General features: G+C 36.2%; 1 protein-coding gene across 3 annotated transcripts in view; it reads right to left on the bottom strand.

Annotated features, from left to right (window-relative positions):
* The window catches only part of LOC149425912 (uncharacterized), a 42,494-nt gene extending 29,246 nt beyond the window's left edge, over positions 1-13,248 (bottom strand). For all 3 annotated transcript variants that reach the window (XM_089642168.1, XM_089642173.1, XM_089642180.1), the window contains exons 1-4: positions 12,935-13,248; positions 12,674-12,821; positions 8,295-8,530; positions 6,085-6,309 (exon numbers count right to left, since the gene is read on the bottom strand). In XM_089642168.1, the coding sequence (XP_089498294.1) occupies positions 6,085-6,309; positions 8,295-8,530; positions 12,674-12,821; positions 12,935-13,078 (753 nt within the window). In that variant the 5' untranslated portion in view covers positions 13,079-13,248. The remainder of the gene's footprint in view (positions 1-6,084; positions 6,310-8,294; positions 8,531-12,673; positions 12,822-12,934) is intronic.
* Positions 13,249-13,675: the final 427 nt, after the last annotated feature.

Here is a 13,675-nt window from a genome sequence, read left to right as displayed (position 1 = left end):
ACCTGGCAAGTGCAAATCTTGCATTGTTAATCTGTGTGTTGGTTCGGGGCATTGCGATCCTACCGGGATTACAAGTATCCTTAGGCAGCGAGAGGATCTAACTCCTTCTTTTGACCCAGTACAGGACGCAGGACCTTAAGATATTAAATTATCTTTATGTCAACCATTCAAACAATGCTATGGAATGTTGGTGAACAATTAATCAGTTCTTCATAATTTCATAAACTAAATTCAATTAGCTATGTTTTTGCCCATTACAGGCACCAAAATACTATTTTACTAAATTTACTTCAAATACATGAATTTAAAGGGTCGGCCGCGACCGAAAATGCCGCGACTGAAATCTGCAGCGACCGAAATCGGCCGCGAAATTTCGATTTACGTGTAAATATATCATATTTTTACGAATTTGTGGTATTTTTACGAATTACGAACTGAACTTGAAGGTCCGACCGCGGCAGTAATCGGCTGTGAAAATTCAATTTACACGGGAATAATTTGTACTAATACGAATTTACTCCAAATATACTACCCAAATTTGCAGGGGCGGCCGAGGAACTCGATTTTCGACATTTTTTTAACTTTATTAAATTTCGAATTACAAGGAAATTTGTTAATTCGAAATATGATTTTTTATGTCTCGTGGATTTTGAATAAACGAGGTTCTACTGTATTACGTATAAGAACCTCTCCGATTACACTAATTTTTCAAGGCTACAAACCAGACATAAAACAATGATAAAGAAGTGTGACAAAGGCTTTATCAATAATGCTGAAGAGAATATCGCCAAAGATCCAGTCCAAGTCATTCTGCTCATATGTAAAATCAAAAAAATTATCAGCCTCTTTTCCTGGCATTTTAAATCTTAAGGATAAAACAGTGGTGGTTGGCCAAGCGTTTTGTGATTTGTTTGCTGATTATTTCCATTCCATCTACGAACCGGCCGACTCTCTAGGGACTTGCTACGACGACTCCGTAGTTGAGCAGGTTGGTGCGGTGGGATCAGTTTCAATTGATTTGCTGACCTTGTATCTAAATATTTAAAAAGGCTCGATTCTAACAAGGGAGCTGGACCAGATGGTATCCCACCACTGTTCATTACCGAGTGCGCAAATCATTTGACACTTCCGCTGTCAATATTGTTCAATTATCGTTCAAGACTGGTACATTTCCAGATTTATGGAAAAGGGCCTACATCACGCCAATCCATAAATCGGGAACTAAGTGTGAAGCAGATAACTATAGACCTATTTCGAAACTATGCATTTACCAGTAATTTCCCGTTGTAAAGAATTCGATCAACGAATTTCAGCATGGATTCTTTGCAGATCACTCTGTTGCTACAAATCTCATAATATTTACAAATATCTTGTGTGCCTGCATGGATAAACGTGTGCAAGTTGATGTAGTCTATTTCGATTATAGTAAGGCCTTTGACAAGATCAACCACAACGTTCTGCTTAGAAAACTTGTAAGTCACGGTATTTATGGAGATCTCCTTTGTTGGATATCTTCATACGTAACAAATAGGTCTCAGGCAGTCACGGTGGGTGGATTTTCCTCCATCTGGAAAATTATCACTTCCAGTGTGCCTCCGGGGTCCATTTTGGGTCCCTTGCTTTTCTCTATTTATATAAATGATATTATGGCATGTTTCCACAATGCTCAAATTTTACTATTTGCTGATGATATGAAGATATACCTTCCTATAAGCTCCCCGGCTGCTGTTTGTGTCTGCAGGCAGATCTTGTCCGACTGACTGATTACTGTCTCAGAAATAAGCTCAATATATCGAAATGTTGCAGTCACATTTTATTTTTATTTTTATTTATTTATTTTATTTTATTAATACAAGACTTAGAAGGGTACATATGGTTTTTGTGATATTTCACCCTCCATGCTAGGGATGACCCTGTGTTATGGAGGGTGAATTTTACAGTTTTTGAGAGAATAACATTAATTAAACAAGTAAGTATACATAGAAGATCTACAATCGTAATGGTTATTAAATGCAATGAAAGTATCAGATTTATTTGTTTGATTATAACTATGTAGATAATTATAATGGTGGAATGGATTACATGTATAATCAGAGTTACGCAAGTAAGGAACGTAAGCGTTGGTGTTGAGGGTAAGTGGTGTAGGATATGACTTGTGGTTATGAGCACTGATGTGTGAGGGGTTAGTTTCACTTGAGGTTATTGCTATGATGTTTTTGTGTTTATGGATGAACCTGGTAAAATGATAGGAATTATTTGAGTGCAAAAGAGTGAAAGTGGTGCCATAGGTGTTTAAAGATGATAATGGTAGTGAGAATTTTTTACAGTATCTATACATAGTTCTGTCATAACAAAGTTCAATGACATTTTTATTGGTGTAGGAGGTGACTTTCTGGTACTTAGATAATAATATTTTGGTATTGCAGGGTAATAAGCAATGTTTACATAAAGACTGTTATAATACAAAGATATAATCATTAAGTAATATTTAGAGAGAAAGCAATAATTGTGGCTATAGTATGCTGTTTTTTTTTTAATATTTATAGATAATGAGAGTGGTGTGATTGAAGAGGATTACGATGTTGGCAAGACTAGGAAAAAAATAAGCCTGGATAATTTGGATTTAGTAAGTTACAGTTACGTGTAATGATAGTAATGCTATTGTTAATTAAAATATGTTTTTAGTGGTTAAAGAGGTATAGAGTGGCGGTACTTGGAAATGTGTACATGATGACATTAAATATAGGCATATCGTGTATCGTTAGTCATATAAGTTGACGTTTCACTCGTTCAATATCTCCTTCATTGTGTATTGATATTATGTTCGAGTCGTCAGTCTGCCTAAGTAAGATACGGCCAGATTTTACCCATGTGTATTTGAATTGATGATCTTTAGCAAATTTTTTTGTCTGGGCCAGTAGAAATTTGCCTTTTGGAGTTATGTGTTCCGAGATGTAGATTCTATTTCTTTCCTGCGAGAATCCAAGATCTACTGTGTTAAGCTTGTTAAGATTGCTATTAGTAGATTTTATATATGATTTAATCTTGTCTAAAAAGGTGTCTCGTGCTTGGGTGTTATTAAATGTCGCTATAATGGATCTCGTGGTTTTTTCGGATGTTTTTTGTCCTAGCCTGCAGATTTTTATGATTTCGGTATTCAGAGGAGAAGAGGTGTTATTGTGGTTAATAATTTTTAATATTTTCTTCATTAATTCCATGTTGTTTTCAGCGGTTGTCTCGGGAACGCCTCTTATATCGATGTTACAGAGAAGGCTTTGATACTCCAGTCGATCAATTTTTTCATCTTGTTTGGAGATTATGTTTTGTAAGACAGCATACTGATTTTTTAATTCGATTGCTTCAGAGTTGATTTTGACATTTGATTTTTCGACAGTATCCAGACGGTTCTTCATTTCTTGTTGTTGGTCAGCAACAAATTGAATAGATTTTATGATTTCGTCGTTCTGTTGGACGATTGCTTCATATTTATTTAGAAAAAAATCGAATTTTTGCTCTACAAGATTCATTATTTCATTTTTTAATGTTTGAATTTCCGATGTGAATATTTCTGTAGTTAAGATGGTGCGATGAGCGCCATCTGTGTTTGTGGGTATGATACTTTCTGTGTTATTGGGCAGAGCATTTTCCAGTTTCTGTGGTTGGATTATCTGTTTTGGTTGTTTGGCAATAGATGGCAGGTCTTCGTTTTTTGTTGTTTTGTTTGGGAATTTTGGGTTTTTTGTGTTTTTTATGCAGGTTTTACATTTCCACTGGGAGTTTCTTGCAGTGCGGCGAGGTGTTTCATAGAAATCAGCACAAGCAATGTGGAAGATGCCTTCGCAGATGCAGCATGAAGTGCAGTCTGAGGGGTTATCGATGTTTATTCCACAGGTAGAGCACTTAGTATTCATGGTTAATGTTTTGATTCAGGCTTTGAATAAGAGAGAATCCACTAAAGTTTTTAACTGAATAATGAGGAGCACCACTGAGTTATTTTCACTTTTTGATTTGTAGTGATAGCCGAAACGTTTTGATCAAGTGACAGTTGTAGAGGTGTTATGATGAGGTTTATGCACTAAAAAATCCACTTCTTGAGATAAAAAATATGCTGGTTTGTCGCGCAATATCCAGTTTAGGCTAGTTAGGCACTTTTGATTTAGTTCACTGTCTTTTTTAATGTTTATTTTTGATTATTTTGATGCGGGCATAGAGATGCGTCAATACTATACTAGGATGTAGGTAATTGATTCATTCACAAGCATCACATTCACAAGCAACCGTGTGAAAATATCGCATGATTACGCCATTTCTGGATCTCTACTAAAAATAAACATTATATATGTGATCTTGGGGTTCTTTCGGACTCTAAACTCACCTTTGAGAAACACGTTGATCATATTGCCACCAAAGAAACCAAAAGTCTAGGTTTTGTACAGAGAACATGCAAATTCTTCAACAACACTAACGGCCGTTGTTCCCAACATTTCGAACGATCAATCTCAGGGTCCGATCAGCCAAGTGATTTATTCAGTAACGTTCGATTCACCTGTTTCCAAACATCCTTACTGTTGATTAGCTTAAGTGGATATGCCCACTTTCATAGACAATAAAATGACATCAAAGTTAAAACTTTCAATGCTAAATTAACATTGAAGAATTAATTATTGTATTTATTATTAATGCATATAATTTTTTAAGTACTGTAATACATAAACCGATATTTAATATTTAAGCGTATGAAATATGTTAAAAATAAAGTATTAGCTTGACTTTAATGCCACCGTGCCTTGGCCTCGCGAATATGTTTCACTCTGTTGACACTTTTTATAAGTAGTCATTTACTGAGGCAAGCTTAATCCAGTAGTTTGGCTTCCTTAAATTGGTTGATCACTCAGTTGTCACTTTTCCGTTGGAAAGAGCATAGTTGTGCGTTTGAGCAGTGTTGAGCCAAAATTTCGGCTCAGTAGTTGATCAGTAGGATTGGGAAGAACGGCCGTAAGACTTATCTGGTGCTCTATAATTCACATGTTCGTCCAAACCTGGTTCTGATTCAGTTCACAGGTTTGGAATCCGCGCTACATTGTTTATATTAGGTTAGAAATAGTTCATGAGCGATTTATAAAATTCCTCAAGTTTATATCATTCAACATATACAACTCTTACGACGTAATCGATAAACGTTTTCGAATCACGAAACTACTCAACAGGAGGCTTGTCAAATGCTCCTTTACAAAATTATTAACTCAAAAGTTGATTACCCGGAGTTGGTACACAAAATAAATGTCCACGCACCGCTTCGATATAGCAGACAGAAAACTCTTTTGTATATTGACAAACGCAACACCAACTCCAATCAAAATGAATTTATGAACAGAACCTGCAATTCGACACGCTGACATATTCACTGCTAGTTACTATCGTTACAGAAATTTATTGTATCACATTTTAGGTGTGAACAGCACAAAATCATGATGATTAAATTAATTATTATAAAAGTGGAACATGAATATAATACAAGGTTTACAAAGAATGAAGGAATGCTTGTTCCAAAATATAATAATAAATACGGACGGCGAACCCTAGAATTTAACGTTCCAAAAATGCTTAACATGTTACCCATTAATATAAAAAATTGCGATTTTACAAATAGATTGAGATATATGCTGAAACAATGGTTACTAAATAGAGATAGTTTATATTAATTTAGGTGTGTTAATTGTATAGTTATAATAATTATAGTATGTGTGTATGTATGTAATTGATCATTAACATCCTGTTGACAAACTGCTTTATTGCAGTTTAACGGGATTGTAGCTTGAAAACCAATAAAAAAAAATAAAAAAAAATTGTCCCTTATTTTATCTTTAAATTGTTAATTTATTATTTCCCTGTCGAGAGAATACAATTTTAGTGTGCTAGGAGAATTTTTTAAGGTTCAAAATACCATAACATCGAGGCAAGTCCGGTTAGTTCTTAGCAAATCTGCTACGGCTTTTTTGGCATTCCAAGGGTTAAGGAACGGTGGTTCCAAAACTAGTGGGAAAAAAATTGGTGTTTTATCAAGGGAAATACTTTATTGTTTACCTGCGGAAATTCAGTTTGTTGCAGCTCCTGCATCAGCGTCTCCACCAGGTTGACGGCCAGCTGGCGCGCCGTGGCCAGCCCCTCGGGTCGTGGGTGCTCCAGGAACAGGTGCAGAGGCTCGGGGCCCTCGCGCCCCAGGCCCGGCTCCATGAACTGGGAGCCCAGCCCACGCAGGGTCACCGCCGCGCCCGTCTCGCTGCGGATGTAGTTCAGATTGGAGCCACTCTGGAAAAATATCAATAATAAGCATTGTAACTTAACACTCACATACCTAAGATGGCATCTTGCATTACCTAGCTTCCTCTTATATATCTCCATAAGCTTACATAATACCAGCCTAAATCATTAATCATTATTATACTAAATTAAAACAATAGAAAATGATGAAATCCTTTGTCCAGCCGCCATGTCAGGCGACACACTGGTCGGCGGCCACCAGCTGATCAGCGCCAAGCACAAACTGAGAGCAAAAATATCTCTCAATTCACATTTAGTTGCAAAATTAAAATTTAAGTTTCAAGGTTGTTCTGAAATGCAGCTCATTATCAAGGGTGCTGTAAACACTGCAAAAAGCGAACTCAAGTCACTCTTTGAAATTTCAAACTCGCAACATTTACATGTGACTGCTTCGCTCTACCTGGACTGCTTCTTCCCGCTTGCACCACTACAACCGGTCATGCACTTCTTTGGACTAAGGTCTTCACAGCAACCGGACCAGGCCCTGATCACACAGCACCTCACCAACTAGAAACTCGGCGCCCCTATTTAGAGTCAATCTAAAAGGCACCCGTCTGATACAACCCAGCTTTACCTGTCGTATGTCTATTTTTCATCAAAATTACCTCTGATATCATAAGTTGGTACTTAAGTACCTACCTACTTAATTATAAACCAATATTTCATATTACATTTTTTTATTTCAAATAAGGAATTATAAAATTGAAAAAGAGAGTCACATCTTGAAACGGAAAGTATAAAAATTTTATAGACATTGTCACGGAAATAATTCCTACTATGAAAAAGAATTATTTTCCTGACTTTGACTGGCAACATTTTTTGGTGAATTTGGGTTGGCACCGTTTCCGGCGGGAGGAAACGGGCACTTCTTGAATGGACGCCGGAGAAAGAAACGACGGGCATTCGATTATGTCGGATAATCAAGGAGATTGTTCTGTGATTCGCTGTTGACGGGAGTTCGGCTGGTTGTTTATCATTATTCTGTATCGCTGTAAGTATGGAGTGCGTTTCCACTGTGGTTTATGTGAATACTTCAAGAAGCAAGTAATATTGTAATCATGTTGGATCAATCTTACAACCCTGACTCCATTATGAACTGGCACATGGCTTCATTACTGCCGAGAAATTGCTACACGCCATTCCGAGCGATGTCTTGAGCTTTTCAGCACCACAACTTCCTGGCGAACGTGACCGCTGACATTTTAATGGACATCCATCAACTCGCTCGACACGTGATCAAGAACGAAGGTCGAAGAACGAAGAAAAGCAGGTTGTTAGTTTAGCTCAAATTTCACAGGTCCATAGGTATGTTGTTTGGTTTAATTTTGTCTTGCAATTGCTACCTGCTAAGTCATGGTTTGTTTTTGATTAAATAAACATTGTATGATTGTTCTTGGCCGATTTTTCATTTCATAACTAAAAAATGGAACCTTTCTTTTGTACAATGACGGCGCCAGCCTTGACCCACTATAACCTGGGAAGATCTCATATGCCCCGGCAATACCTTTTTACTTAAGATTTGAAGCCCCATGCTTCATACGTTATAACATATGAAATGAAAAGTTAAAACAGGGCTTTTATGGTATCTTGTCTTATTTGTTGACAGTTAAATGTATATACTATGTCAAAGCTCCATAGCTCATGATGTAAATGACCTTATGAAAATGAGCTGAAAACAGTTCCAAAGATCTATAAATTCCAGAAAAAAAAGCAGTGCTAATTTCATTATGCCAGAGCTCGCCGTTCAACAGGGTTTTTTTTGTTTTATAGACAGCTTAATGTAGAGCGGATGAACGAAGGAGTGTAAGGAGAGTGAATATATGAAGCGAAAGGCGAAATATAAGGCACTGATGATACCTAACTCCTCACACAGCCCCCTCGAGGCAGTTACTAGTGCTAGGCGCAGTTTGGCTCAAGGGCTGCCCTGCCTGCGGAGATACGGTAGTTAGGAAGTTAAATTAAATAACAATTACCGGTCCAATGATCTTTCCCCTCAAGTCAAAGGAAGCCGGGACTCCGTCCAGACCGATGTACAGCTTCTCCACCTGCGTGACGTTGGTAGACACACCCATCAAAGGGGGTGGTTTCAGGGTGGGCACCACCTGTGTGGCCAACACTTGCCTGTTGCCGTTCCCTGGCAGGCTCATTCCCTGGCGGATGGGGTTACCAATGTCATTCCGAATAATCTCGTGGATCTTTTGAATGGCCACTGAAATGTAAAAGGGAAAAATATTGTGATAAATTCTACGACTCATTGTGAGAATTATTAATCAATATAATTTCGGTTGTGATGAATGTAACATTCTAAAATCCATAATTATTTTATTTTCAGTACTAAACAGGGTGTAACAGCACGTACCCGAAGGAAGGATTTTGAAGAAGGGGAGTAAAAAAAAAAAAAAGTAGTTCGATGATAACAACAGAGATGTGCAAAATGGGTACCCAAAACAATTTTAAATGCAAAATGGAAATGGGTCAAAACTTTTCCATTTGAAAATGCAAAATACAAAATGGGTTTTAGAAAAGCATTTCAAATGCAAAATGCAAAATACCTATTTTCAAAATGCAAAATGGTTTCTCAGGTCAAACAATTAAAATAATTATAGAATTTTTTTTAAATTTTGTCATTTAATAATGGACATCAATGTAGAACAAACATATTACAGTAACAACACGACAAAATACAATATTCTACAGCAGCACACATAAGCGTAACTACATTGCCCACTCTCCGATACAACGACTTCACACCATGGGAAATCATTACTTGGGTGATGTTGACATATTCAATACCAACTTGGCAAGTTTTGTGGATCATTTAAAACATTTATTTCAACAATACTCCTAAACACATCATGTAAACCAACAAATAGCTGTAATTTTCTGTTTTTGTTTCTTGTGTTTGTATGACTTGTTGCATAGCTTTTATCAAATGTAATTTTATTCTTATTTTTTATGTTTGAAAGTATTTGTCAAATTAAAATTATACTACCAACCATGTAAAAGCCCTCTGGGCGTTAAATAAATAAATAAATAAATGATGGTAAATCCAAAAACACCATGACTACAGATTATGAAACCAATGTTGCCAACGTAAAAACATAGAAACTACTATCTAACATTTAATATTACAGCGTCATGGCCCAATGTTCAGTATTTTTTGTAATGGTATCACTCAATTGCCAGGGCTCCTACCAGGGAGCAACTTGACAAATGTAAATTATCTCTCATAGCGAGGTTGAGGACCGACTGACATTTGGGGCTTATGAAAAAAAGATGAGTGGAGATAGTAGGAAGAATGTTGCAAAAAAGCATTTAAAACGGAAAATGCATTGAGAAAAGCATTTAAAATGCAAAATGGAAAATACCCATTTTGCATTTCCATTTGAAATGGATTTATTTTAAATAAAGCACATCTCTGGATAATTATAAAAGACACTAACATTTTGTCGAATCAACACCTTGTTATCATTTAACTACGCTATTGACAACAAAATCTTGGAAAAAGTCAAAGTAATTAGGGATCTTAGAGTTATGTTTGACCTAATTAAAATTTGTAAATCATATACAACAAATAACTAATAAAGGCATGAAGACAATTGGGATTTATAATCAAAACTATCAAAGACTTCGATTCATCGGAAGATATAATCGTTGAGGCTTACTGGTACTCCAGTGCGAAGTAAGCCAAAGGTACGGTGGATCTGGTTGATCGGCCGCCCGTTGTCAGTTGCAGCTGAGCACTTGAATGAGACTTATCGACCGAGTACTAAAGACTGACTGTTAAGTACCACGATGTGGTATTTAAAAGTAGACACATGGGCCTAGTAAAGTCTAGAACCTTTCAGGCCCTAAGTAAGTAGGCTGGCGGCTTCGCTATTATTCTAGATAGGTACTACGCTGCTCTCGAAGATCTCGGGGGCTCAATGTACTATCGCCGCACATCTCGTAAGTTCCAATGCGATGCGGGTTGCATGTATCGATGTTCTAGATCTTTCAAGGGAGTACCAGGTATTATTCTAGTAGCTGCCGCTACTGAATACAATTCAATAGTCTGAATACAATTCAATAGTGTGGTCTCCATACTATCAAATTCCTATAAGAAATATGGAATGTGTGCAGCACAAAATTTTTAAGATTTATTAACTTCAAACTTCAATTACCTATTCAACACAAACTATACATTCTTACTAAATCACTTAGGACGGGTTGTTTCGGAGAATTTGAACAATTCATCAAATTTCAACGTTCATTTTCAAGTTCTGTGAAAGATTTTTTCAAGTTCTGTTTTAATTTCAGTTTTGTCAAGCAACTAGCCAACAATGATATAGAACTTGAATAGGACTTTCACAGAACCCGAAAATGAACGTTGAAATTTGATGAATTGTTCAAATTCTCCGAAACAACCCGTCCTTAAAATACATACCCTTGAAAATCGAAGAAAAATAAATTACTTAACTTTTTTGTATGTAATTATTAATTCCAAACTAGACTGTTGTGAACTCCTGCATCTCATCGACTTTAAAATACCAAATCAGCAACCATGTCAGTCAGTCAGTCAGTCATCAGTAACCATGCAAAATATATTATTCTACAACAATAATTCCGGGTCTAACTATCTCACACGCACCTATATCTCGCCTTCATACACTTGGAAACAAATTAATATTACAACCTCAAATATCGACATTTTTAATATATCAATATTTGAGGTCAACATATTTAATGTATTAAATATGTCGATATTTGAGGTGAATTTGTAAGTGAACCTGATTGTTTTTATGTAGCATTATATTATTATTTAGGAGCATCGCGTAGGAGCGATTACATTTTTTTTGTTCATATACTTCTTATCGTAAACTAGCTGTGTCCCGTCACACATTGCTATGGCTCAGTCTGTCTGTGCAGATAGAGAAACAATAGCGCGTGTTGCTTTTACATCCAACAGATGGCGCTTACTTGTTTTTACCTGTCATAGGTGACATCTATATTATCCATATATAAATATTCGCTTGTTCACAATCTTAAATCTCTGAAAATTCTTCACCAATTGCTTTGAAATTTTGACACATTGCATTCAAATATGCGTGTGTTTTTATATACTTATATTATATAGATGTGACCGGTGGCAGCTAAAACTATGTCTCTTTGAAAAACAGTGCCATTTGTTAATAATAATTTTGGATGATTTGTATAACAGCATTTTTGTGCAAAATCACCTCAACGGCGCTGTAGAAATATATAATACATTTCTACAATGATCTATGTTGGACGTAAAAGTAACACGCGCTATTGTTTCTCTATCTGCACAGACACACTGAGCCGCGGCAACGCGTGGCGGGGTACAGCTAGTATGTATATAGAAACACATGTGTATTCATTATTATATAAGAACTTTCAGAGATTTAAGATTTTGAACAAACAAACATTTTTATTCATATAGATTACTTGTTTTCACTTGTAAATTATGTATTATCAGCCTCTACTATTATTGTTATGCCATTTGCACTTTTAAAACTGGTTCAATTATTTTTTTCTCCTTTCTTATTTTATGATATACAGGGTGTATCGGCACGTACCCGACAAACTTTAACCAGCTATTCCTTAGCACATTTGGAGTAAAAAATGATATGGGCACTTTGCTGTCCGGTAACATTTTTTTTTAATAATATTTTATAATCATTCATATTTTCACCACATGTCACCACTGTTTTATCCTTTGTCACAGTTTGAAAACCCATCTGGCAATATTTTATTTGAGTTTCGTTGAATAATATACGTATGTACCTACATTGGCGCGCTTTTACAATCACAACGAAATGGCATGGCACCATTCGTCTCATTTTTAACTATTATTATTTAGTGCGTATGAAAGAGCAAAGACGCTTTTTGACACACTTGCTAATAACAGCTTTTGAACACGAGAAACAATGCCAATGACAGTGACGGAGTGTGGATTTTTTTATAATTTTTTGTTTTTAATTGAAAAAAAATGTTACCGGACAGCAAAGTGCCCATAACCTTTTTTACTCTAAATGTGCTAAGGAAAAGCTGGTTAAAGTTTGTCAGGTACGTGCCGATACACACTGTATATATATTTTTCAATTAACAACAAAAAATATGTTTCTATTACACGTCGCCCGGGACATAAACCAAATGCTCCGTGCCCAGAAAATGAAGTTTGCCATAGTAAGGTTATCTACAGCGCAGTTCAGTGTGGAGTTATGTCCATTGCTTATCGCCCCAGTGTGGAAATGTAAACATTAACTGTGAAAGACATTATCTCTTACGTCAGAGGCATCACCATTTTTATAGATTGTATTACTGCAAAAAGAATGAACATTTTACTCACATTCTATGCTCTGCTTCGTAGGACCCTGAATGTAAAGGAACAATGGACGATCTTGAGGATTTTTCTGATGGTCATTTTTAGAAATAAATCTTCCACGTGTAGTTATCGCCGCACCTGAATAGTGGTTGATTTCATCTTGGATCAAACCCTGGCGAAAAAACGTAAAATTATAAAATACAAAAGGATTCGATTGAAATTCTGCTTGGAAGCATTAGCATCGGTTATTTTGTTAATTGATAGCAGTCATGTTCACTGATGTACCTTGGTTAGCAGATTTCTGGCACCCACAGGAGCATCGTTGATTTCAAACTCGGACGTGAAATAGTCTGAATTTTTTACATTACTGTTAAATGTTTGTACTTCTCCATAGCTCTTCCCAAATCTACTAAAAATGTTGGAAGTCATCTTTTCGAAATGACACAATATCAACAAACACGGATGCACATTTTACATAAATTGGAATAATAGTAATTGAGAAGTGAGGACCCTAATTCTATAATATTTTACAAAGGCTAATAATACTTTTTAAGAATAAAAAATCTGTTTTGCGCGTTGTCTACATAAATTAACCACTCTCCTGCTGTCATAAACAGTGTTGCCAACCGATCTTGGCCTAATGTCGCCGTTTTTCAAACATTTAGTAGCCTAATGTAGCCGAATTTCAGTTGCAGTAATTCTAATGGACTCGCATAAATTCTGCCCACATATTCCCCATAAATATTGTACGTGTGCTTGATTCCCCCTTTTATTATTCGAAATCCATGGGGGGGGGGTGGGTTGTTAGAGAATTTCTGTAAAAAATAATTCCCCACAAAAATGATTCAAAATGAGTACTCCCAAAAAAAAAAATATTTCAAATCCATGCGAGGGGGGTTGTTACAGAACTTCGCTGAAAAAAAATTCCGCACAGCCAAAAACATTATGTGGTTCCCCACAACAATTTTGAATTCCATGGGGGGGAAGGGTGGCTACGGAATTCAATTTCGAAAAATTCCTCAAATT

Source organism: Hesperophylax consimilis, chromosome 2, assembly GCF_061612785.1.
Source record: "Hesperophylax consimilis isolate HC1 chromosome 2, BYU_Hcon_1.0, whole genome shotgun sequence".
Taxonomy (NCBI): Eukaryota; Metazoa; Arthropoda; class Insecta; order Trichoptera; family Limnephilidae; genus Hesperophylax; species Hesperophylax consimilis.
The sequence above is the reverse complement of the archived record's forward strand: the minus strand, read 5'-3'. Positions and strand labels throughout refer to the sequence as shown.